This window comes from Astyanax mexicanus, chromosome 4 (genome assembly GCF_023375975.1).
Source record: "Astyanax mexicanus isolate ESR-SI-001 chromosome 4, AstMex3_surface, whole genome shotgun sequence".
Classification (NCBI taxonomy): Eukaryota; Metazoa; Chordata; class Actinopteri; order Characiformes; family Acestrorhamphidae; genus Astyanax; species Astyanax mexicanus.
Window position 1 is genome coordinate 32,446,204 of NC_064411.1, and position 23,645 is coordinate 32,469,848.

The 23,645-nt window shown below is 36.5% G+C and overlaps 1 protein-coding gene across 1 annotated transcript in view; it reads right to left on the reverse strand.

The window, feature by feature from the left end:
* The window catches only part of LOC125780502 (macrophage mannose receptor 1-like), a 116,956-nt gene that overhangs the window by 89,430 nt on the left and 3,881 nt on the right, over positions 1-23,645 (reverse strand). Inside the window, exon 2 of the mRNA XM_049478424.1 lies at positions 5,739-6,098. Coding sequence (XP_049334381.1) covers positions 5,739-6,098 — 360 coding nt within the window. The remainder of the gene's footprint in view (positions 1-5,738; positions 6,099-23,645) is intronic.

Sequence of the window (23,645 nt, forward strand, 5' to 3'; positions counted from 1 at the left end):
CAATATATATATTTTTTTTTAAGTATGGTTTATTCAGAGCGTTCAACTAATTGAACTATTTTTGCAAAAATATTAAGTTTTTTTCTCTTGCCACTTTTCCAGATTTGTGGAGTGCACAACTTCTAGTTGTCTTGTGGACAGATTTCCTCGTCTACACTGTGGATTTCTGCAGCTCCTCTATTGTTACCATGGACCTTTTGGCTGCATCTCTGATTAGTGTTCTCCCTGGTCTCTAACTCTGCTTTGAACTCCTCTACAACTTTGTCTCTGACCTGTCTGGTGAGTTCTTCAGCTTTCATGATGCTGTTTATTCACTAGTATTCTCTAACAAACTACAGAGGCTTTTACAGAAAAATTTAAAGTAAATAAATAAATAAAAATAAAAAGTTATTTATTTAAAGCTTTAAACTAATTTAGCTATTATTACAAACATATCAAGCTTTTCTTCTTGCCACTCTGCCATAAAGGCCAAATGTATGGAGTGAATAACTTCTAGTTGTCCTGTGGACAGCACCTAAAGGCCATTTCACTGGATCACATGAACCGCACACATGCTTACTGTGTTTTTCACACCGGATTATAAGACGCACTATCAATAAACATCTATTTTCTGGTCTATTTTCATACACAAGGCAAAAATACGGTATTCATACACAGGAAGCTAGACGTGTAAATCCACACATATACATGTCGTCATATCTTTTACCAACTCTTCTTCACCTGTTGTGTGGAGCTTGCCCACTTTTTGTAGTCTGTAAGTATGTAGTATGGTAAGTTGTTTGGTTATTGTTTTTGGTTAATACAGTATTCCTATTTAAGAATTTAGACAGAGGTAAACGACAAGAGTGCCAAGCAATAAACTACAGTGTGTTCTAGCTTATATTGATCTTGTGGCGTTCAGTGAAGGTGATGTTAATAATTCTAAAACTAGTTCTGAGAGTGAAGGACTGAAGTGTAGGCTTATATAACCTACAGGTTCTAACAGATACAGCAATAAACACAAACAAATGTAATGTAAGGAATAAAAACAGATGGAAACTATAGATTTTTTCCAACATGGGAGAGGAACAATAGGCCTTAAATACATAGAGACACCTGGGAGTAATCAAGTAATCAACCAATCAGTAATCAGGAGAGGCAAAGCACGACGGCAGCGTCATTGTAGTCCAGGCTGAGCATGCTGGGAGTTAGAGCCTTTAGGAGTAACAGGAAGTAGAGCAGGCAGACTGATGGCGTCAGGTTTGATAGTACTAGTAACCACTGTTCTAGTTGATGTATGTTTATATTAATTTTTTTTTTATATAAAAAAAACATGACGTTATTCTGTGATCTTATTGACAGGTGGCAAAGCAAAAATCCCATTTTTACTGACTTTTCTGATTTTCTGATTACCCCAGATTTTGCAAACACATTAATCGGATTACTAACAAACTTTGATGTTCTGCAGTGATATGATTTATTGATAGTGTGTGAAGTCAGGACTTACTGCTGTAGCACAGAGCAGATCCAGTATTACTGCACGGCACTGAATACATTTTTCCTGATACCAGTTTCACACAGTCTGCTGGAGAAGGTTTAGGGTGATTGTCCCACCAGTTTCTGTAAGCAGATCTTCCTCCATCAGCCCACTGCCAGTCATCACACAGCAGACCAATCCAGAAGGGATCTTTTGTCTTCATCCCTTCTTTCTTCACTTCTTCATTTGGCTCCTGATCTCTGACGCTGACCAGATCAGTGTAGATCTTCCTGCAGTAACTCTGAGCTTCATACCAGGTCAGAGACTGATCAGTGATCAGATAATAACTGGGGTTAGTCTGATCTGTGGAGGGAAAGCAATGAAAACTTTGCATTTAAAAAATAGTTCAGAATTAATACAATTGAAATATCTGTAGTTTATAGTCAGTATTTACCTTGTTTGTAACACATGAAGTTTCTTGTCTCTGTACACTGAATTTTGTCCCATGAACCACCAGCCAACATAGTAGAACAACAGGGCCATGAGCCACAGTCTCCAGTCTCCTGTTTTCTAAATATAACGTCATCACCATTAGACCATTTTACACTGGACTGGTTCCTGTACAGACCAGTCCATGCAGAGCCGATACCAGTCAGTCTGATCAGTGCAGTGATGTCTTCATCATTATACACAGTGACCAGATCAGTGTAGTTCTCTCTACAAGCTGCTCGAGCTTCAGACTGAGTCAGGTTCTTCTCTATGAGATGGAAAGTTGTGCGAGAATTGTTTTGTTCTGCAGGAGAAAAGACTGTGGAGAAACGTTCTGTAGTTAATGAAGCAGAACAGAAATTAAAGGGTTTAGATGTGATGTGTGTGAATATTGTGATGTGATGATCTTTGTGATGAACTCTATGATTAATCGCACTGGTTCTTCTTAAGTTTTCATAGTGGATATTTAAATTAAAGAATGAATGTAAGAAACATAAAATACAATTACATTTATATTAGTGGTGTCAGTTTTAATACTAGTATATATCTGTATGTTTGAGGGGAGATAAAGCCAATGTGGGGCGCTGGAATAAAGAATGTATAATAAATTGAATTAAGGAACATTTTTTTGTCTTTATTGTAAACATCTCAGCTTGATTGTAAGGATTTCTGAATTAGAACTTAATTAACTGAGTATTAAAGGGTGTTTTCACATGTGTATTTGGTTTCTATGGTCTGAATCAGTTGATGAGTTTGTTTATTTGGAGTGTTTCTCTCTCTGTTTGGTTTGGTTTCATACAGGTAAAAATCTAAACACACCAAAATGCACACCAATAAACCACTCGAGCACATTGTCTTCTCTGATTGGTCAGAGCTGTCTGGCGCGGGAGCAAGAAAGTAAATATAGTGAGAAGATTCTGTGTTCCAGCTCGTATATCTGTGCAGTGTGAAGCTGATTTAACACAGAACACTGAAAATCTGCAGCTTTACTTTCAAACACAGTGTTTTCAATGGGACATGCAGCGCAGATGTGAGCAGTGAATGCAGCACATACCACCGCTTAGTGTGTAAACAGCATGAAGCAGCAGAGACAGCATTTGTTAATAGTAGTATATTATCTGGCTAATATATCAGATTAAAATGCACCTAATCAGCAGTTTAGCTTAATTAAAAAAAAAAAGTATATTTGATAGCTGGGTCGGATCGAGACTGGATCACGTTCTCACCACGAGCGAACGACTCCATAAAAACAATTTTGCATTGGATGGGGCGGGGCAGATTATGGCAGAAGTTGATGTCAAACTTGGTGGTGTAATTAGTTGCATTATAAAACGTATAACGTATAATAACGTGCTACTGATTCCAAATTAATTGCTTCTGTTAACTCTTTAACATTGACAGCCAACAAACTGCCAATACATCTTCAAGGAAGGTCTAGTAATAAGTTCTTATCCACATATCGGCCTACACTCATCTATTTGTAATTTTTTCATCCCTTGTTCCTTCCATTTATTCCTATCCAAGTCCTAGAGAGTGTCTATATTTTGACAGCCACCAAATTTATTGTGCTCCATCAGGGCGGGAAAGTTTGCCCAGTAGCATGTTGTACACCATATTTTATAATTACTCATGTAGACATTTACTTTTACCTTCATTCTAAAGGTATTATATTTAATTCAAATCAGCCAAAGCAAATGCTTGCTGGTGAAAACTTGTAAGTTTACTTCTTGAGTTTTACACTTGAGGCTGAAGTAGTTAACAAGTTCTAGGTACAAATGCACAACCAATTAGCATGGTGCTAACTGCAGACCAAAAGACAAGACGCTCTGTAAACCAGGTGGAGCTGTTAAGTAGTCTCTAATAGACTCGATTGATTGGGTTTTAATACTGTACACTACCAGTCAAAAGTATTTTTAATATTTAAAGAAAACCATATGGAATTATTTTGTGTTAACAAACCAGAATTTGTTTAAATTGTAAAATTAGATTATTTAAAGTAGCCCCACTTGTTTAGATGACAATTTTGTAAATCTTGTCATTTTCTCAGTCAGCTTTTTGAGGTAGAGTCACCTGGAATTCAGGCTTTCAGATAACAGCTGTGCTGAACTTGTCAAGAGTTAATTACATGATTTTGTTTTGCGTCTTAATGTTTGAGAGCATCAGTTGTGCAGTTGTGAAGAGGTAGAGTTGGTGTACAGTGAATAGCTCTATTTGAGTAATGCTCTAATCCATTTTCAGCAAGAACTAATCAACTAAGTAAAGAAAAAAAAAGTTCTTAAAGAAAAAATGATGAAAAAATTTCAAGAACGTTAAAACTATCCTCGCAAAGATCATCAAAAACATTATGATGAAACTGGTTCTCATCAGGACCTTCCCAGGTAAGGAAGAGCAAGAGTTTTCTCTGTTGCACAGGATAAGTTGATCAGAGTTACCAGCCTCAGAAACTGAAAGTTAACAGCTTAACCCCAGATAAGAGATGCTAAATGATTCACATAGTATCTTGGTTTGTTTAATACGTTTTACTACATGATTCATTATGTGTTCCTTGTTCTGGATGACTTCAGTATTCATTTACAATGTACAAATAAAAACATTAAATTAGAAAGTGTGTCCTTTTGACTGGTACTCTATGTCTGAACATAACTTAAAAACATGAAATAAAGCACAGATAAAATTCAGATTTAGCTGCGCAGCTTTAGTCCATGATTATAGACAACAGTAATAAAGTAATAGAGTCAAATCAGCATTTCAATTGTGATCGATTATCAATACAGTGTTTAGACTTTATTATAGATGATTAATACTAAATACTAATTACTATTGAACTTGTTTTATAAAAAACAACCACTAGAGGGCCTCAGTTGTTTTTTGTTTAAATATATATATTCTATAATGGAATGAAGGACTCAGGGAAGATACACTGTATTTGGCCTCAAATATGATTTTTTAAATATATATTTTATTTTCTAAAATCTACATCTGATAATGCAGTACAAGCCTTGCTCTGTGCCTACTGTCTACAGCACAGCACTGGTGGGTGAGTGGAGGCTCCGGTGATCTCCCTCTAAAGTGGTTTATAGTACACAAATCTTTCCTTTCTCACCAAAACCAGGAGCTTTAGTGTCAAAGTCTGAATCAACATGTAGAAGATCAGTCCTGTTACCTTTCTTACAGTAGTTCAGAGTGCCGCTCATCCTACTCCTACGGTCATCACTGACATTAACAGATGCTGACAGAGACAGAAAAAATACAAAATGAAGCTTTAATTTACATACAGTGTTTTATATAGATGATACTGAACACTGCTGAGAGAGTTATAGAGAGTGAAGTCAGGACTTACTGTTGTAGCACAGAACAGCATCCACAGTATTATTGCATGGCACATTTAGCCATTTCCCATTCGCAGTCAGCTGTGTACAGTTTGGTGGTGTTGATGTTGTTCGAGGGTAACCAGTGTTCCAGTTTCTGTAAGCAGATCTTCCTCCATCAGCCCACTCCCAGTCATCACGCAGCAGACCAATCCAGAAGGAATCACTGCTCTTCATCCCTGCTATCTTCACTGCTTCATTCTGCTCCTGATCTCTGATGCTGACCAGATCAGTGTAGTTCTTCCTGCAGTAACTCTGAGCTTCATACCAGGTCTTATTCTCAGTGATCAGGTGATAGCTGAAGGTGAGGTCAGTCTGATCTGTAGAGGAGAAAGAGTGAACATATTAACACTGAATTATGAAGCTGTCTGAAAAAATCTGAGTTAATACTGTTGAAATATTGATAGTTAATAATCAGTATTTACCTTGTTTATAACACATGAAGTTTCTTTTCTCTGTGCACGTTATATTGTCCCAGGATGCATTAGTCTTCATAGCAGCACAGCAGGGCTTTGGCCCACAGCTTCCAGTCAGAGCACTGAATGTAACTTCATCACCATTAGACCATTTAGAACTGAACTGACTGCGCTGAAGACCAAACAAGACTTTACTGTTTGCAGGCAGAGTGTTGATCAGATTAATCAGTGCAGTGTTCTCTTCTTCACTGCACACAGTGACCAGATCAGTGTAGTTCTCTCTACAAGCTGCTCGAGCTTCAGACTGATTCATATTCTTCTCAATGAGATGGAAAGTTCTGAGAGGACTTTGTTCTGCAGAAGAAAAGTCTGTGGAGAAAAGTTCTGTAGTTAATATAAGATTAACAACTGGTGGATGTATGATGTGTTCAAGAGTACATCTGAACTAATGTCCCGCCATGTTTATTCTGTTTTGTTTATTTGTAGATATTTTATGATTATTGATAAAGGCATTTGTATGGAGATATTCAGCTTGAAGGTAAAAGTCTACTGGGAAAGCTTTTAATTCAGACTAGCAGTAAACAATCAGACCTCAGCTGTAGCTAGCTGTGTTCAGCTCTAGAGCTCCAGAGTGGAATGATAAAATCCTCGGAAATTATATTTATATTTATTTGGTGTAGATAGCTTCTTTATTGTCAGCCACAAAGGGGCGCTACTCAACTTTTAAAAAGTTTTTATTACAGAAGATGGTCACACATGCCAGCTGTAATTACTTTATTAGAATCTAGGCTGCTCAAATATGTCTTAAAGAGTATCTACACTCTAAAACAGTTTTTATATTAATAGCTGAAATATGTTAAAATGTTGCTTCATAAAAATAAAAAATACCAGCCCTGATTAAAAAGCTGAAGAATGAGATGCAAACATCCTGCTGTAATTCACTCTTTTTACAGAGCCTTATGAGATATTCTTTTTTCTCTTTTGGTATTTTGCTACTGCTGAGAAGTTCAGGGTATATCAAATATCAAAAAGATACTCTTTATTTATTTCAGAATATTAATTAAACATGGATACTCTGTCTCACACCTACACACATTGCTGCTTCTGTGAAGTTTTTCAACACATTTATCTTCTTAAGAATAATCTTTACTTCTTTATTTTTCATATTTTGCATTACTATTGTAACTTTTTAAAATTCTAAGAGTATTTAAACATGTTTACAAAGAACAATATGTGTTTAGAGTTAATAAGATACGATTAAACAAACATATTTGGATATAAATAAGATTCCACTGTAATTATTTTACATTAATTATTTTATTTTACATTTAAATATCCGTTGTTAAAAGTTCATTGTTTTGTGCGATTAATCAGCACTTTTTTTATATTACGACAGCTATACACATATACAGTTTTGAAAAAATTAAGAGACCACTTCAGTTTCTGAATCAGTTTCTCTGATTTTGCTATTTAAAGGTGTACAGTACAGGCCAAAAGTGTGGACACACCTTCTCATTCAATGCTTTTTCTTTATTTTCATGACTATTTACATTGTAGATTCTCACTGAAGGCATCAAAACTATGAATGAACACATGTGGAGTTTTATGTACTTAACAAAAAATGACCTGACCTCCACAGACACCGGACCTGAACCCAATCCAGATGGTTTGGGGTGAGCTGGTCCACAGAGTGAAGGCAAAGGGGCAACAAGTGCTAAACACCTCTGGGAACTCCTTCAAGACTGTTGGAAAACCATTTCAGGTGACTCTACCTCTTGAAGCTCATTGAGAGAATGATGCCAAGAGTGTGCAAAGCAGTAATCAGAGCAAAGGGTGGCTAATTTGAAGAAACTTGATTTTTTTTTGTTATTTTACCTTTTTTGTTAAGTATAAAACTCCACACGTGTTCATTCATAGTTTTGATGCCTTCAGTGAGAATCTACAATGTTAATAGTCATGAATATGAAATAAAGAAAACGCATTGAATGAGAAGGTGTGTCCAAACTTTTGGGCTGTACTGTGTATTTGAGTAAAAAGAACATTGTTGTTTTATTCTATAAACTACTGACAACATTTCTCCCAAATTCCAAATAAAAATACTTTCATTTAGAGCATTTATTTGCAGAAAATGAGAAATGGCTGAAATAACAAAAAATATGCAGAGCTTTCAGACCTCAAATAATAAATTTCAAAAAGTTTAAAGAATCAGAAATCAATATTTGGTGGAGTAACCCTGGTTTTTTTTTTCATGCATCTTGGCATGTTCTCCTCCATCAGTCTTACACACTGCTTTTGGATAACTTTATGCTTTTACTCCTGGTGCAAAAATTCAGGCAGTTCAGTTTGGTTTGATGGCTTGTGATCATCCATCTTCCTCTTGATTATATTCCAGAGGTTTTCAATTTGGTAACAAAAAGACATGCTTCAGTTTTAAGTGGTCTCTTTTTATTTGTTATTTAAATATATATTATATAGACACGGGCATGAAAAGTATTTGCCCCCTTAAAGAATTTTTTTGCATTTTTGGTCATACTTACATTTTTCAGATTATCAAACAAACTTTAATATCAGACAAATATCAGAGTAAATATAAAAAGCACTTTATTAAATTATGATTTTATTTATTAAGTTAAAAAACTATCTAGCCCATAAATGAACTGTGAATTAATCACACTTTTAGAAATCTGAGTTCAATTTCACTACTAACCACAACCAGGCCTGATTACTACCAGACCTGAAGAATCAAGAAATCTCTTAAATAGAACCTGTCTGATGACATGTAGCAGCTAAAGATCTCAAAAAGCGACACCTTATGCCCTGATCTGAAGAAATTCATAAACAAAGTCATTGACATCTATTAATCTGAAAAAGTTTACAAAGTTACAAAGTTTCTAAGGCTTTGGGGCTCTTATTATTCACAAATAGAGAAAACATTAAACACTGGTGCATCTTCCCAGAAATGGCCAGCCAATCAAAACTATTCCAAAAAGGCATGGACAACTCATCCAGGAGGTCACAAAAGAACCCAGAACAACATTTACAGAACTGCAGGTCTCACTTTCCTCAGTTAAGGTCAGTGTTTATGATTCAATAATGATAAAGAGTCTGGTCAAAATGGTATCCATGTTGTATCAAAGTAATTGATAATAAGTAGAGATGTACCTGGGAAGAGGACCAGGAAGAGGAAGATCAGGATGGTTGCCATATTTTCACCAAACACTTCCACCAGAATCAGTGGCGTGTGGGTTTAACATATAACATTAGAACTGTTCTAGACTGCAGTCAGGAGATCTGAAAAGGAGAAATAAATATAAAAGATAAGAGAGGGTAATGAAACATTACAGGTCATATTGGTATTTATTGTGATCAGTAACTCTATTCTAGTTGAGCAGCATTTGGAGGTTTTTGTGATCGTCAGACGGAACACCTGCCGATGGTGAAGAAACCTCCTCTTTCACATGCTATGTAAGTGTTGATCAGATGAGCATATTGTTTCTCCTCTGTTTGCTAGCTACTTCAGACTTCTTCTTAAAAACTGTACATTTACAGGTGCATCTCAAAAAAATTAATATCATTGAAAAGTTACTTTATTTCAGTAATTCAGTTCAAAATGTGAAACTCATATATTATATAGATGTATTACACCCAGAGTGATCTATTTTAAGCATTTATTTCTTTTATTGTTGATGATTATGGCTTACAGCCTATGAAAACCCGAAAATTAGAATATTTGTTTAAATAATTATTAAATAATAATTTAACTTTTTCCCATTTTCTCCCCAATTCACACAGTCAAATGCCCAACCCACTCATTAGGACTCCACCTATCACTAGTGATGCCCAAACACACCAGGAGGGTGAAAACAGCACATGCCTCCTCTGATACATGTGAAATCAGACTCTGTCTCTTTCGAGCTGCTGCTGATGTAGCATTACAGAGCAGCATCACAGAGCTCTCGCTTCCGATACATCAGCTCACAGACGCCTTGTACAGAGTGACATCACCCAAGGGTGTCCAATGTGGACCCAAACCGATAAACTACTGAGAAGGATTTCATTCTGACCGTGTTCATTTAAAGTGGCAGAACTTTTCTTGTCTTTACGGAATATGTGCTTTGGGGCGCAGTAAACTCACAGACCAATCACGTGTGGTGTAAGATCACCAAACGCTCTCCTCTTCCAATCAGATCTGTGCAGATGCGGGAGCGCTGAGCCACACAGGCAAAGTACACAGTGAGAAGCAGCAGTCGGAGAATAAAGCGAGAAAGGATAATTCAGATGGTGCGCACCAGAAAAAGAAATTGAAATACTACATTTATAAAACATAATAACAGTAATAATATTAAATTAAATAAAACTGCTGTTATTAAACAAAGCTGATATTCTGGACATTTCTCCATATATTGTACGATTTGTCATTTATGAAATTATCATGACAGGCAGGCCTAAATCTTATATAAATAAAATCAAATAGAATTAAATTATTGAGGGTGTTTATTTTGTAATTATTGTGACAGGCCTATTTAAAACAATAAATATTCTTGAAATATAATTAATAGTACTTGTAACTGACAGAACTACTAGGTTTCTTCAGTATACAGGATATAGCACTGGATCACAACACAAGTTAAAAATGACCATGGTCCGGAATTTTCTCTATCTGGACCGTACTGAATTCTAATTAAATACCCCTGCCCTAGGGTGATGAGGGGAAAGAGTGATTATAGTGGCAGCACCAAAAATTTGGAATATTTTTAAGGTACTTTTGGCAGTGTGGGCAGTGTGCTAAGTCCTGCTGGAAAATGAAACGCTATTAAATACCATAGAAAAGTTATACCATATTTTAAAGCATATGGAAATTATATTAATGACATCACACCTCATAAACATGTGTATCATCTAAAATCCAGAGGAGGTTTCAGTAGCACAATTTTTTTTTTTTTTTCCCAGTGCTCAACACTGCTTATATATATAAATATTAACAGATAAAATCAGCAGTACCACTTTAAATAAGGCTCCTTTATAAAGGGTTTAAAAAGAAGATAATTGATGGTTATAAACTAAGTTGTAAATAGTTTAAAACATTAATAAACACTTATTAAACACATAGTAGAAAGCACAACAATGAAAATAAAATGACCATTACATAAAATGATAAAGAAAACCAGTTCAGGCATTTAATATGTTATTACAGCTAAATAAATAAAGTTATTAACAGAAATGTTAATGATGCCTGATAGAAAAGACAAAGAAAGATACAGTACGTACAAATGAATTATTGTGGAATCACTATCTGGTATATGGCAGGCTTCTGTTGCCCTTTCTATTTCTGGGTTGTAACTGCTTAATAATGATTTATAACCTAATTAATAACCATTAGTAAACGCCTTCGTAAACAATTTATAAACCCTTAATAAAGGAGCCTCATTTTAAAGTGGTACCAAATCAGCCTTATTTATCTTTTCCCATGGAAAAAAAAATAACACTACAGTTTTCCACCAATGAAAACACGACACGTGGTCTGACTCCACCAGTTCTGGTTCTGCAGCTTGGAGAACCTGGGCAGATCCAGGGGTTCATGGTAATTGAGGTAAACTGAGATCTGCTTCTACACAATCACTCAGGTTTGTGGACGTTGCAGTGAAGGGATGCCAGTGTTTCAGGCTGGTCTCTTACATCTTAAAAAATTATCTCACAAAAAAATATATATCTTAGCAGATAAAATGCTTATAAATATATTCTAGATGTGTAACATTTCTCATTTTGAGATTATTAAAGTATTATTTTTTAGAATTAATAACTTATTTTAAACTTCCTTGTACGCACTTGTTTTAATTGATTTAATCTACAAAAAGTGTCTTATTGTATAGGCGATTAAATTCAAGAAACAATGCTTTAAACAAGCAAAAATATCTGCCAGTGCAATAAGACACTTTCACTTTGCTTTAACTGCGTAGAGCAAAGAAAGGTATGTAAGAAATAAGTTGTATATTATTATAAAATTCTGACAATAATACAAAAACATTTGCTAATATTTCAGTTTGCAATGTGTCTGTGGTTCCTTCTGGCCCTTTCCCTTTAGTTACGCTGTTCTAATCAGATCTGCTGGATTCATGGAGAACACATGATAATGTTTACAGTCTCCATACATTCCAATCAGAACTCATTTTATCCATTTACCAATTAGATGGAAGTTTATATAAACTATAAGCACAGAATGCAGGAAATAATTCACATTGCATTTACAAAGAATAGTATCAACATATCTGGTGAAGAGCTGATTAAAACAAAGAGTGATTTTACACACAACTAATCTGGGCCTGGTTCCTCAAAAACATCTTAGCTTTAAAAACCTCTTAACACAGAGAGAGAGAGAGAGTGCTCAGTGTGATGCTTGCGATTGATGCTTATTTAAAGAATTATTTTTGTGCTAACAAACTTTTGGAAACCCACCCCTGATCAGTTAATTAGAGAAGTACACGACTGAGGTCTTACCTGATGAAGTGCTGGACGCTGAATGAGAAAGAAACTGATGTTGTTGCTGAAATAGCTTTAGGAGAAATGTAGGCCGGAGCTGATAAACAAATTAGACTGACCTGGGCCGAATTTCCTGCAACATCCTACTGTATTAAAATCATCTTAACACAATATCATTATTGTGCTAACACGATTTTGGGAAGCCCAGGCCATCATGTTTCCAAAAAAAAAAAAAACACTTCTTCTTCTTCTTCTTCTTCTTCTTCTTCTTCTTCTTATTATTATTATTATTATTATTATTATTATTATTACACTGTCTATCTGGAATTACTATTTCTACTAGTAAAGAAGTTGCTTCTCACATTTTATAAATATTGTATTATATTTTCATGGGACAACACTGAAGATATGACACTTTAATACAATATAAAGTATTCAGTGTACAGCTTGAATAACAGTGTAGATTTACTGTGCCCTCAAAATAAATCAACACACAGCCATTTATGTCTAAACTGCTGGAAAAACAACTGAGCACACCCCTAAGTGAAAATGGCTAAATTGTGCCCAATCAGCCATTTTCCCTCCCTGGTGTCATGTGACTCATTAGTGTTCAAGGTCTCAGGTGTAAATTGGGTTGGGTTCAATTCTCGCATACGGGCCAGTAGATATTGAACATGGCACTTCATGGCCAAAAACTCTCTGAGGATGTGAGAAACAGAATTTTTGTTCTCCACAAACATGGCCTGGGCTATGAGAAGATTACTAACCTGCTAAAACATACAGCCAAAGTCATACAGCAATTTTCCATACAGCATTTTTTTAAATAGATGCCAACAATGTGTGTGTGTGCTGTTTGTTTAGCCAATGGCATTACTAAAATAGCTAAAATGGTAATCCAAAGCAGATTAAATAACACTGATTTAGCACAAATATTTATTTTACCTTTTTATTTTTAATGGAAAACGATATGATAGAAAATAATATATCATCAACATGGTAAAGAGAGGGAAAAGTACTGATGAGGAAACTACAAATGCAAAGATGTGTCCAGGAAATAGATACGTTTATGAAAGCATCCAAAGACCGTACAGATAAGAATCTTCATTTCCAGGTTTTGTGGTTATCAGCGTAATGGAACATTCAGGGAGTGAGTCTAACGCTTGCAGATAAAAAACAACCTGTAAGATGTATTATAAAATGTGCAGTTTAAAAGAGAAGTTAAGAAAATCAGTCCAGGTAAATAAAAAAAATCAGAAGCCAAACATTAAACAAACTAAGATCAGCGAAAGTATCAAATAAGGAAAAAACAAAAGACAAAAAAAAAACAGAAGAAAAATAGGCATTTGCAAAATAGGAACAATAAAAACTAAGAAACAGTTGAGGTTGATTAGTAATCAGGAGAGTTTAATTGACAGAGATTAAATGAGTTCTGATTGGTTGAGGAAGTCACAAGATTAGTTATTGCATTATGGGAAACAGAGTCCACACAGTACTCATGATTTTGCTACAGTACAGTAGAGTTTTTGCTCTTGTAAATGTGTTATTTTGTGATACAGTACTTGTACTTTTACTATGTCACTCTTGTGTTCTCTGCCTTCTCTTTCATGGCACTGTCCCACTCTAAGGACTCCATCTCCCACAATCCACTTTCCTCTGTTCTCAGTCATTTGTTCATTATCCACCAATTTCAAGCTTTGATCAGAATGGTAAACTGATTAGGGAACGACCAAACAAAAAAAACATCTTTGTTTGTGTCGCTCGGAGGCCGTCTGACACATCAGCAACGCACTGCATTATGGTATAGATTAGCAATGATAGAAACTGAATAAGTATCGTTTAGTTTGGTCTCAATTCTTGTTGTTCATGTGATCTTTAGCAAACCTTTGACGAGCAGCAATGTTCTTTCTTAAGAGAAGTGGCTTTTTTTCCTGCAATCCTGCCATACACACCATAGTGTTCAGTTTTCTCCGGACAGTGCATTATTAAATTAGTGCAACATTAACTTTAGCCAATGAGAGAGAGGCCTTCAGTTGCTTAGAAGTAACCCTGGTGTGCTTTGTGACCTTGCCCAATATTATATGCCTTGTTCTCGGAGTGATCTTTGTTAGTCGACCACTCCTGAGGAGAGTAACAGTGGTCTTGAACTTACTCCATTTCTACACAACTCTGGATTGTTGGGGTCCAAACACTTTAGAGATGTTTTTGTAATCTGTTCCAGCCTGATGCACATCCACAACTGTTTTTCATAGGTCCTCAGAAATCTCCTTTCTTTATGCCGTGATACACTTCTACAAACATGTTGTGAAGAACAGACTTTGATAGATCCCTGTTTTTTTAAATGAAACAGGCTCCACCCACTCACACCTTATTGTCATCCCATTGATTGAAAACACCTGACTTTAATTTCACCTTCAAACTAAATGCTTATTCTAGAGGTTTACATACTTTTGCCATTCACATATACGTGTAATTGGATAATTTTCCTCAATAAATACATGAAAAAGTAAAATATTTTGGTTGAGTCAATTTAACTGGATCCTCTACTTTTAGGACTCTGATGATGCTTTAGGTTGTATTTATGCAGAAAATCTAAAGCGTTCACTTTCAAGCACCCCTGTTAATTCACCATTCTCTTTGTTTGTAGTTTGTGAGGAATTGTCTCACTATTAGGGCTTTGTCACAGACGTGGAACCGGCACCGTTCAGGTTCGCGAACCTAATTTTAAACCGGTTCGCTGTGTTTAGGTTCCTCAGCACGAACCGTGAAGACATCTGTGGGCGTGTCTGAGAATGCACAGTGGTCTGCTGAGAAAACACAGTATTTACTGTGGATTTGGTGTTCTCCTGAGTTTTAGGATGAACCTGAAGAGAGAACTAGGAAGAAGAAACTCTATGGTGAACTAGAGGAGGATTTATTTCGGGCAGGATATGTTCGCACTGAAGAGGAAGTCATAAACAAGCTTCTCCGCATTCTCCACCACTGTGGTAGGCTCCTGGGGTTAGGGGCGTGACCACTGTGACCCGGAAGGAGGAAGCACACAGAGATACACAGACACGGGGATTAAATGAACTCAAATCATACCTTTATTCTCTTTTAATGCCCTCCACCACACCCAGAATAACTCAAATTAACATAACTCGGCCCAATGGGGCTCTAGAGTCTGTATAAATCACTTAGTTTAAGTTTAAAGGTCCGTGCGGCCTCAGCTCACTCCTCTCAAGTCCAAGTCTCTCTCGAGTGTGAGCTGAGGCAGAGTTTTTATGCCTGTCCCAGCTGGCGGCTTAATCAGTCCTGAATGCCCACCGGCTGGGACAGACATGGCTGTGAGTTCCGGCGTGGGGCGGACCCACGGTTCCCCCGCCTCCTCACGCCACAATATATATATATATATATATATATATATATATATATATATATATATATAATTATATTAACATTCCTTCTTTTTACATATGTCAACTGGAACCCCCCCCCTGCACCAGAGATTTCCCCCTACCCAATGAATGGTATAAAAGCTGGGGGACCCACGCACTGCCACTCCCTAAGGAAACAGGTAAGTAACAGGCTGATCTGTATAAATTAATATTAAAAGATTAAAGTGTCTTTAAATGTCTTTTAGGAGTTTGGTGATGGGAGCTACTATATCACACGGACTATTCTTAAAAGACAGGCCTGACACTAGAACATCTACTGTGTCAGACTGCACAGGCAAACTGACCTGAAAATTGAGACAAATGTATTTTACACACAGTTTCTTGGACCCATATTTACCATAGCTATAGACATATTTTTCTGCTGATAGACTTTTTTATGATGTGATCTGCCAGCACGTAGATTATCCATCCATCCATCCATCCCTCCATCCATCCCTCCATCCATCCATCCATCTATCCATCCATTGTCAATACCCCTCACATACTCACACCTAGGGGGTAATTTCAACCAATACTCAATTCGCCTTAATGTGCCGTATTTGGACTGTGGGAGGAAACTGGAGCACCCAGAGGAAACCCACGCAGATACAGGGAGAGAACATGCACAAGTACACACAGAAAGGGAATCAAAGCCAGGCTGCTACCCACTGTGCCACGGTGCCGCCCCATGTAGATGATATGATATGGAATTTTGACAATTCTGACATTTTAGTTTATTTATTTGAACAAATTCATGGCATCTAATAAAGATAGTATTACATTACAAGTTCCTTTCCATTGGTTTACCCTTTTTATTAACATGTAATTGACTGGATATTGCAGATCTTCGGCCAGATATCGTTTTCTGCTGTATAATATCTGATAAGCAATGCATTGAAAAAAAGCATATAGGAGAAAGGCCTAATACAAGCTAAGCTAAGCGAAAAAAAATAATTGCAGTTATGAGTAAATTCGGAAACAGAAAATATAAATATTCAGTGCCAGACCTCAGGTATGTGTGTATATCTAACACACTGGATATATGAATAGGATGAGTTTAATTATTTCACTGTACATAAAACCCTGAATGTGTATCTACAGTTCTTATCGAGCCATTTGAAGTCTTGCTCTGTGTCTATGGCACCGCAGTGCTGAGACAATGGAAGTTGTGGGACTTGCCCTCCCACCCAGTTGGTCCAGGAACTCAAACCACTCCCATCAGACCAAAACCAGAAACCAAAAAGTTGGCTCTGTCCAAGCCCCTCCCACAAAGTCCCAGAGATACGCCTCCTCCTGAGCTCATTCTATTTACATTTCTGTTTCATTGAAGACTGGCCTTAATCCAAGTAGATGGAACTGGGCTATGTATCCTTTTTTATTATTACTAATTTTTACTATTACTATGTCCCAAGAGGTGTTTAGCTGCTGCAGCCTTGCAGGTGGGAGAGCTCTTAGTGGAGCTGTATGCCTTTGATGAACGATGAACTGTTTCTTCCTCGCTGTTTTTTGTTTTGTTCTTTTTTTATTGGCCGTTAATTACGTTACACATCGCCAGTTTGACAATGCATCAGTTTTGTTTTTCTACTTTCCAGAATCTTATTGCTAGCCCTCTGCATGACGTTTTAATCATGACTGGGTTGGGCAAAAAGTTCTCTGAGCTAAAGCACATCAGCATTTGTAGCACATTGATCTTTAGATTTGAGTAACATTCGTCTAGTTTCTAATGAGAGGGGGGATGAAGCTGCTTGAACCTGCTCTAAAGAGCAAGCTGGATGTGGAAGAACAAGCAGTCAGTCCTAGGTTGTGGTTTAACCTTGGACTGGTGTATTTGTGATGCCCAGACCTTGTGCTTTCAACTCCTGTACTTTCTTTTTAAATTGCGCTGTGCGCACTGCACTATGGGTGTTGAAATGCAACAAGGTTTGTAAGTTCCATAGCATTATTTCTGTTGCGTAATCAATCGTAAGTATTTGCGTTTACTAAAGCAATAGCGTTGTCCCCTTTTGCTTATCACATGGTTAAGTGCCATATGTGCCAGAACAGGTGAAGTGTTATACATATATCTAAGAATACAATCAGTAATGTTTTGTTTTTTATTTTTAAGTTTTTAATAAGCTTTTTGAGCGTCCCTTCAGAACACCTACAACACAACTTCTATGCGGAGGGGGGTCCAAGCTGCCTGCAGGATGCAAGGGTGGTGATGTTTTTTCTCTACCTTTGCTCATGCTTTATGGCCTTGTTTGTGTTGTGGTGTATTCTGAGGTGATGATTTGGAGCACTGCGCACGTTTTGAGATGCGGGACACGAGTATGGATGTGTTTACATATAAGGAGGGGAGCAAACAAACCAAAAGGTCCTACCCGTAGCCTGCCAAAACCATACACTTCCCTTTCATGCTTTGTGTTCACTCTGCACTGCTGTTGAGTTACTGTTCTTCCTGTGGCGGGTACATTTAACAAAACGGCACCCCCTACCACCCTTAATTGTTTTTTTGTTTTCATGTGTTAAATGGCGTGTGAAATTGTCGGTACCTCTTGCGCAACCGTTAACGGCCGCCTAAAAGACGATAAAACGAAGCTTGCTATGTAAGAAGAGCCATGTAAATAATGAAATGTATAAAATATTGTAGCATATTGTACATTGCGCAGGGTTGTTTTAAACCTGCTGATAAAGTATTTTTAGTAATAACACTGAATGTGTAAGTCACGCTGAAGACGTGGCTTGATTTCAAAAGATGAAATATATTATTTTTGTTTAAAAAAAGAAAAAAAAGATACTGTTTGCCTATAGCATGTGGAAACCCCCACACTGTGCTGACTGTTGCCAGTGATCTTGCACATAATGATGCTTTTATTTTGTATAATGCACAGTATTGAGGGTGAAAACACGCTTTTGAGTGCAAATTTAAAAAAAGATGCTGAACTGAAGAAAAACTTTTACACACACTTATTTATTTATTTATTTATTTTTAAACACCAGTTGTTTAGGCACTTTTTTTCAGTAACTAGGACAGATATATTTGTATTCATATAGTTCTCCTTATGATTTTATTTAACTTTATACTTCTATATTTCTTAATAAATAGCAGCTATTTTGCACCCAATACATCAGCCTTTCCTCCGCATGTTGATGTTTTGGGTACATAATCGCTGCTCCAGATAACTTTTTTTTTTCTTTCCCCTCCCCCCCTTTCTCTTCTCCTGTCCTCCCCTGCCCCCTCTTCCCCTCCTCTTTGGGTCTGTGTATGTGTGTAAAAGTTTTTCTATTTAATTGGCTCTGAATTTGTCCCAACCTTTAAAGTGTCACTGTGGAAAAAAACATAAATGCCCCATTTGATTGTAATTGGTATGTTCTAAAGATGTTTTTGAAAGCACTGCATAATTTGGCAAAAAAATGAAAATAAATTCCCTTCCCTTCCCCCCACAAATGTGTATGTGTGTTTTAATAGCGTTGTGCTTCTGTTTTCTTTTGCTTATTATTGCAAAGCTCAGATTTAAGAACTTCAGATTTATTTTTATGATTTATTTATTTATTGGACATTTATTATTTGTATAACCATACCTTCCTCAAAGATTGGGATGGTCATCTGAAATGGACATTTGAGCTCATTAATTTACATTCCTGCAACTTTTTTTAATCAAACTGATTTATACAATTCAGATTACCAACCTTATGCTAAACCTACCTGACCATGACCAAAACATACGTTCCATACTTAACATATGAAATGTAGATTAAACACTAAAGCACAATTTTATGCCACTTTTATCCCAGTATTTGCAATGACTGAAAAAAAATCTCCACCTTAAACATGCTTTGGTATTGGACATGCGCTACTGAGAGAGCATAGATGTACCATTTAAGGTAAATTGTGAAATTGCCTAAAATGGGGAAACTTTCTAATAAGAAGTCAACTTCAGCCTTGTACAGTGGTAGATTAAACTAGTCGGAACACATTTAAGCTCGAAAAGGAAAGATGGCAATTAAATATAGTAAAACTATTACTGCTCATGTTTGTGTTCAGGCTTTTATTAGCTACTGGCACGCTCAGATTGAATTGAGCAGTAGATTGAGTAGAATACACTTAGTCTGATGTGGTTGATGTACTGTGACTGTCATTTTAACAATTGGATGATCTATTGCCCCAGAATTAAAAATGCATGCAATACCAGTCAAAAGTTTGGACACACCTTCTCATTTAGTGTTTTTACAGATTTATTTTATTTGTTGTAAATGAATACTGAAGTCATCCAGGCTAAAAAGGCACATGTAGAATCATGTAGTAACTTAAGTGTTAAACAAACCAAAATACTCTGATGCATTTAGGTAACCTGATGAAAGCCAATTTAATCATTACATTTTTAAGGTCTTTGCAAGTGTCAGTAAGGGTAATTTTAAAGTTATTGATTTTTTTTTAATTGACTGACCTTTATTTTCTAAATACATTTTTTGTCTTCAATTAGTTGACTAGCTCCTGTCATACTTTGAAAATTCTAAAAATATAAAACACATTCTAGTTTACCACTTTTGGTTACTAAATAATTTCTTCTTTTTTTTCATAGTTTGGGTGAATTTTTACTTTTAATATTTAAAAAAAAATGTTTGAGGTGTGTTCAAACTTTTGATTGGTACTGTGTTTATTTAAGTTACTATAGGATTATCCTCGCTGACCCTGTACAATAATAGCAAAATAATGCAGTTACACTCTTAAGAATATTGGAATATAAAAATATTGAATTGAATTAAAATTTTTTTTTTTAATGACATACCAGCTCAATTAATTTTATGGGATCTCTTCAGAAAGGATCCTAGTTTTGGAATTTAGGATCAGATAATTATTTACCATATTGTAAGATATAGCAGAGGTCTGATGAGCTGATAGATCTGTGTGGGTGAGTGAATCTCATTGCGCTGTTTCTCAGTGTGAGAAAGCAAAGATGATTTGGGCTTGTCTTACGTTTGAACAGAAGTCAGTGCATCCCAGATGTTAAACAGTGTGAAAGACTACAGCAGCAGTAAAAGTCTGTGTGTGTAGTGTAACCCTGCCTTAAGATAAAGCTGAGGTGGTCTAAAAAAGGCCTTTTAAACTTTTAGGTTAAGTCTTAACCCAAACAGGCTAATGTAACTGCAAAACTATGAAAGCTGGCAGGACAAAATTATGTTTTATCTATCTCTAATAGTTTCAGTTTCACCAAATTCTCGATCACAAACTCCACAAACTTGCCTTTAGTAATTTTTTTTTATTGAAAAGATTTTTTTTATAACTTTTAACAAATGATCCTATATATTACATTAAATCAGGGGTTCTCAACTGTTTTAGTTGGAGGCCCCCCAACCAGCCACTGTAACTGGGCTAAAAAACAAAACCTGATATGATACATGGACATAACTGAAAATGATATATAGAAGAGATATAACCACATCTATAGAACTGCTGACCCCCAGTTTAAGAAACTGTGCATTAGGCAATAATTGTAGTAGCTTAATAAAGCTTTTCTTAATAAACCAGAGACGTTTAGTAGAATAAGAAAAATGAAATAATTACATTGATACATTTCAGAGAAACAGAAACTAACCACCTATGCAAACAGCAAATCCATACCCAACCCCAACTCATAAAGCACTTAAAAGGTAATTTAAAGCAAAAGCTCAAACACACATAAACCTATTAAACATCCATTGCCTGCACTTGGTGTGTGTGTAACACACTGGATATATGAATAGGATCAGTTAGATTATTTCACTGTACATAAAACCCTGAATGTGTATCTACAGTTCTTATCGAGCCATTTGAAGTCTTGCTCTGTGTCTATGGCACCGCAGTGCTGAGACAATGGAAGTTGTGGGACTTGCCCTCCCACCCAGTTGGTCCAGGAACCCAAACCACTCCCATCAGACCAAAACCAGAAACCAAAAAGTTGGCTCTGTCCAAGCCCCACCCACAAAGTCCCAGAGATACCCCTCCTCCTGAGCTCGTTCTTCACCTTAGTGTGGTCAGATTCAGTATGAATGTGCAGCAGACCAGCCCTGTTATCTTTCTTACAGTAGTAAAAAGCGTTCTCCCAGTTCATACGGTCTTCACTGACATGGAGGAAAGCTGATGAAGACAGAAAATACAAAGTCTTAGAGTTAGATCTGAACTTATAGGATTATTCAAGTTCTCACATAAACAGCAGACTCTGATTACTAAAAGTAAAAAATCAGATTTTTAAAAAACGTATTTGGATTTTAGCTCAGTAATCTTATTTCTCAGTGCATATAAACTCTTAACTGGAGTATTCTGTAATTTCTTAGTCAGTGCCTGAGTGAAAACAGACCCTGGTGCAATAAATAAGCGAGCAGTGTTTAATACAGCGCCCACAGGGTGGAGACAAAACAAAACACTGTGGGAGCAACACTGCAACTAAGGAATTAAATAAACAGTCATCTTCTATCTCAGTGTTTTTCCATGTTTTTAGACTATGTACCACAGATGACCTAACTAAAACCTTCAAGTAGCACCTAAAAGCCATTTCACTGGATCACGTAAACCGCACACATGCTTACTGTATTTTTCACACTATAAGGTGCACCGGATTATAAGACGCACTATCAAAAAACATCTATTTTCTGATCTATTTTCATACACAAGGCAAAAATACGGTATTTATACACATGAAAGTTAGACGTGTAAATCCACACACATACATGTCGTCATATCTTTTACCAACTCTTCTTCACCTGTTGTGTGGAGCTTGCCCACTTTTTGTAGTCTGTAAGTATGTAGTATGGTAAGTTGTTTGGTTATTGTTTTTGGTTAATACAGTATTCCTATTTAAGAATTTGGACAGAGGAAAACGACAAGAGTGCCAAGCAATAAACTACAGTGTGTTCTAGCTTATATTGATCTTGTGGCGTTCAGTGAAGGTGATGTTAATAATTCTAAAACTAGTTCTAAGAGTGAAGGACTAAGGTGTAGGCTTATACAACCTACAGGTTCTAACGGATACAGCAATAAACACAAACAAATGTAATGATGGGAATAAAAACAGATGAAAACGATAGATTTTTTCCAACATGGGAGAGGAACAATAGGCCTTAAATACATAGAGACACCTGGGAGTAATCAAGTAATCAATCAATCAGTAATCAGAAGAGGCAGAGCGCGACAGCGTCACATGCTCAGCAGCGTCATTGTAGTCCAGGCTGAGCATGCTGGGAGTTAGAGTCTTTAGGAGTAACAGAAAGTAGAGCAGGCAGACTAAAAGCATCATAGACCACTGACATCGTGTCTTCATTTTGTGGTCGGCGCCATGTTGTTTATGCCCATATTTGGGGTTCATTTAGGGTTCCGTGTCTAAGCCGTCCAAGTCAATAGGGGATTTGAATGGGCTTTTCAAAAACTGGCCTCTGTCACACTCTGTGGTAAATAAATATGTTCAGAACCCTGTACGTTTTATTCTGTGTACATTTACCTCCTAAATATCACTGGATACTCTTATCTTTGAGATCGTTTAAGGGGAGTAATCAGAAAAATGCTAACTTTAAGCAAATGCTTAACTGATGTCACAGCACAGCGGCTAGAAATGACCCCGGACTGGATTCTGCACAACACCATCACTGACCTGTTTTAGTAATTTTATGCTGTGATGATCTCAGCTCTCCTCAGTAAGCGCAGTTAGTTCATTATTCGGCTCAGCTGTGTGTAAAATACTCCTAACTTACGGCTGGAGTTCTCTGGTGTTGCGTGTTAAATATTATTAAACTTGTTTTATGGCAAAACAACCACTAGAGGGCCTCAGTTGTTTTTAAAAATATATATTTTATGACTCGAGGAAAATACACAGTATCTGGTCTCAAATATTATTTTTTATATATTATTTTCTAAAATCTAAATCTAATGATGCCAGTACAAGCCTTGCTCTGTGTCTACACAGCACTGGTGGGTAAGTGGAGGATCTGGTGGTCTCTCTCTTTAAAGTGGTTTATAGGACACAAATCTTTCCTCTCTCACCAAAACCAGGAGCTTCAGTGTCAAAGTCTGAAT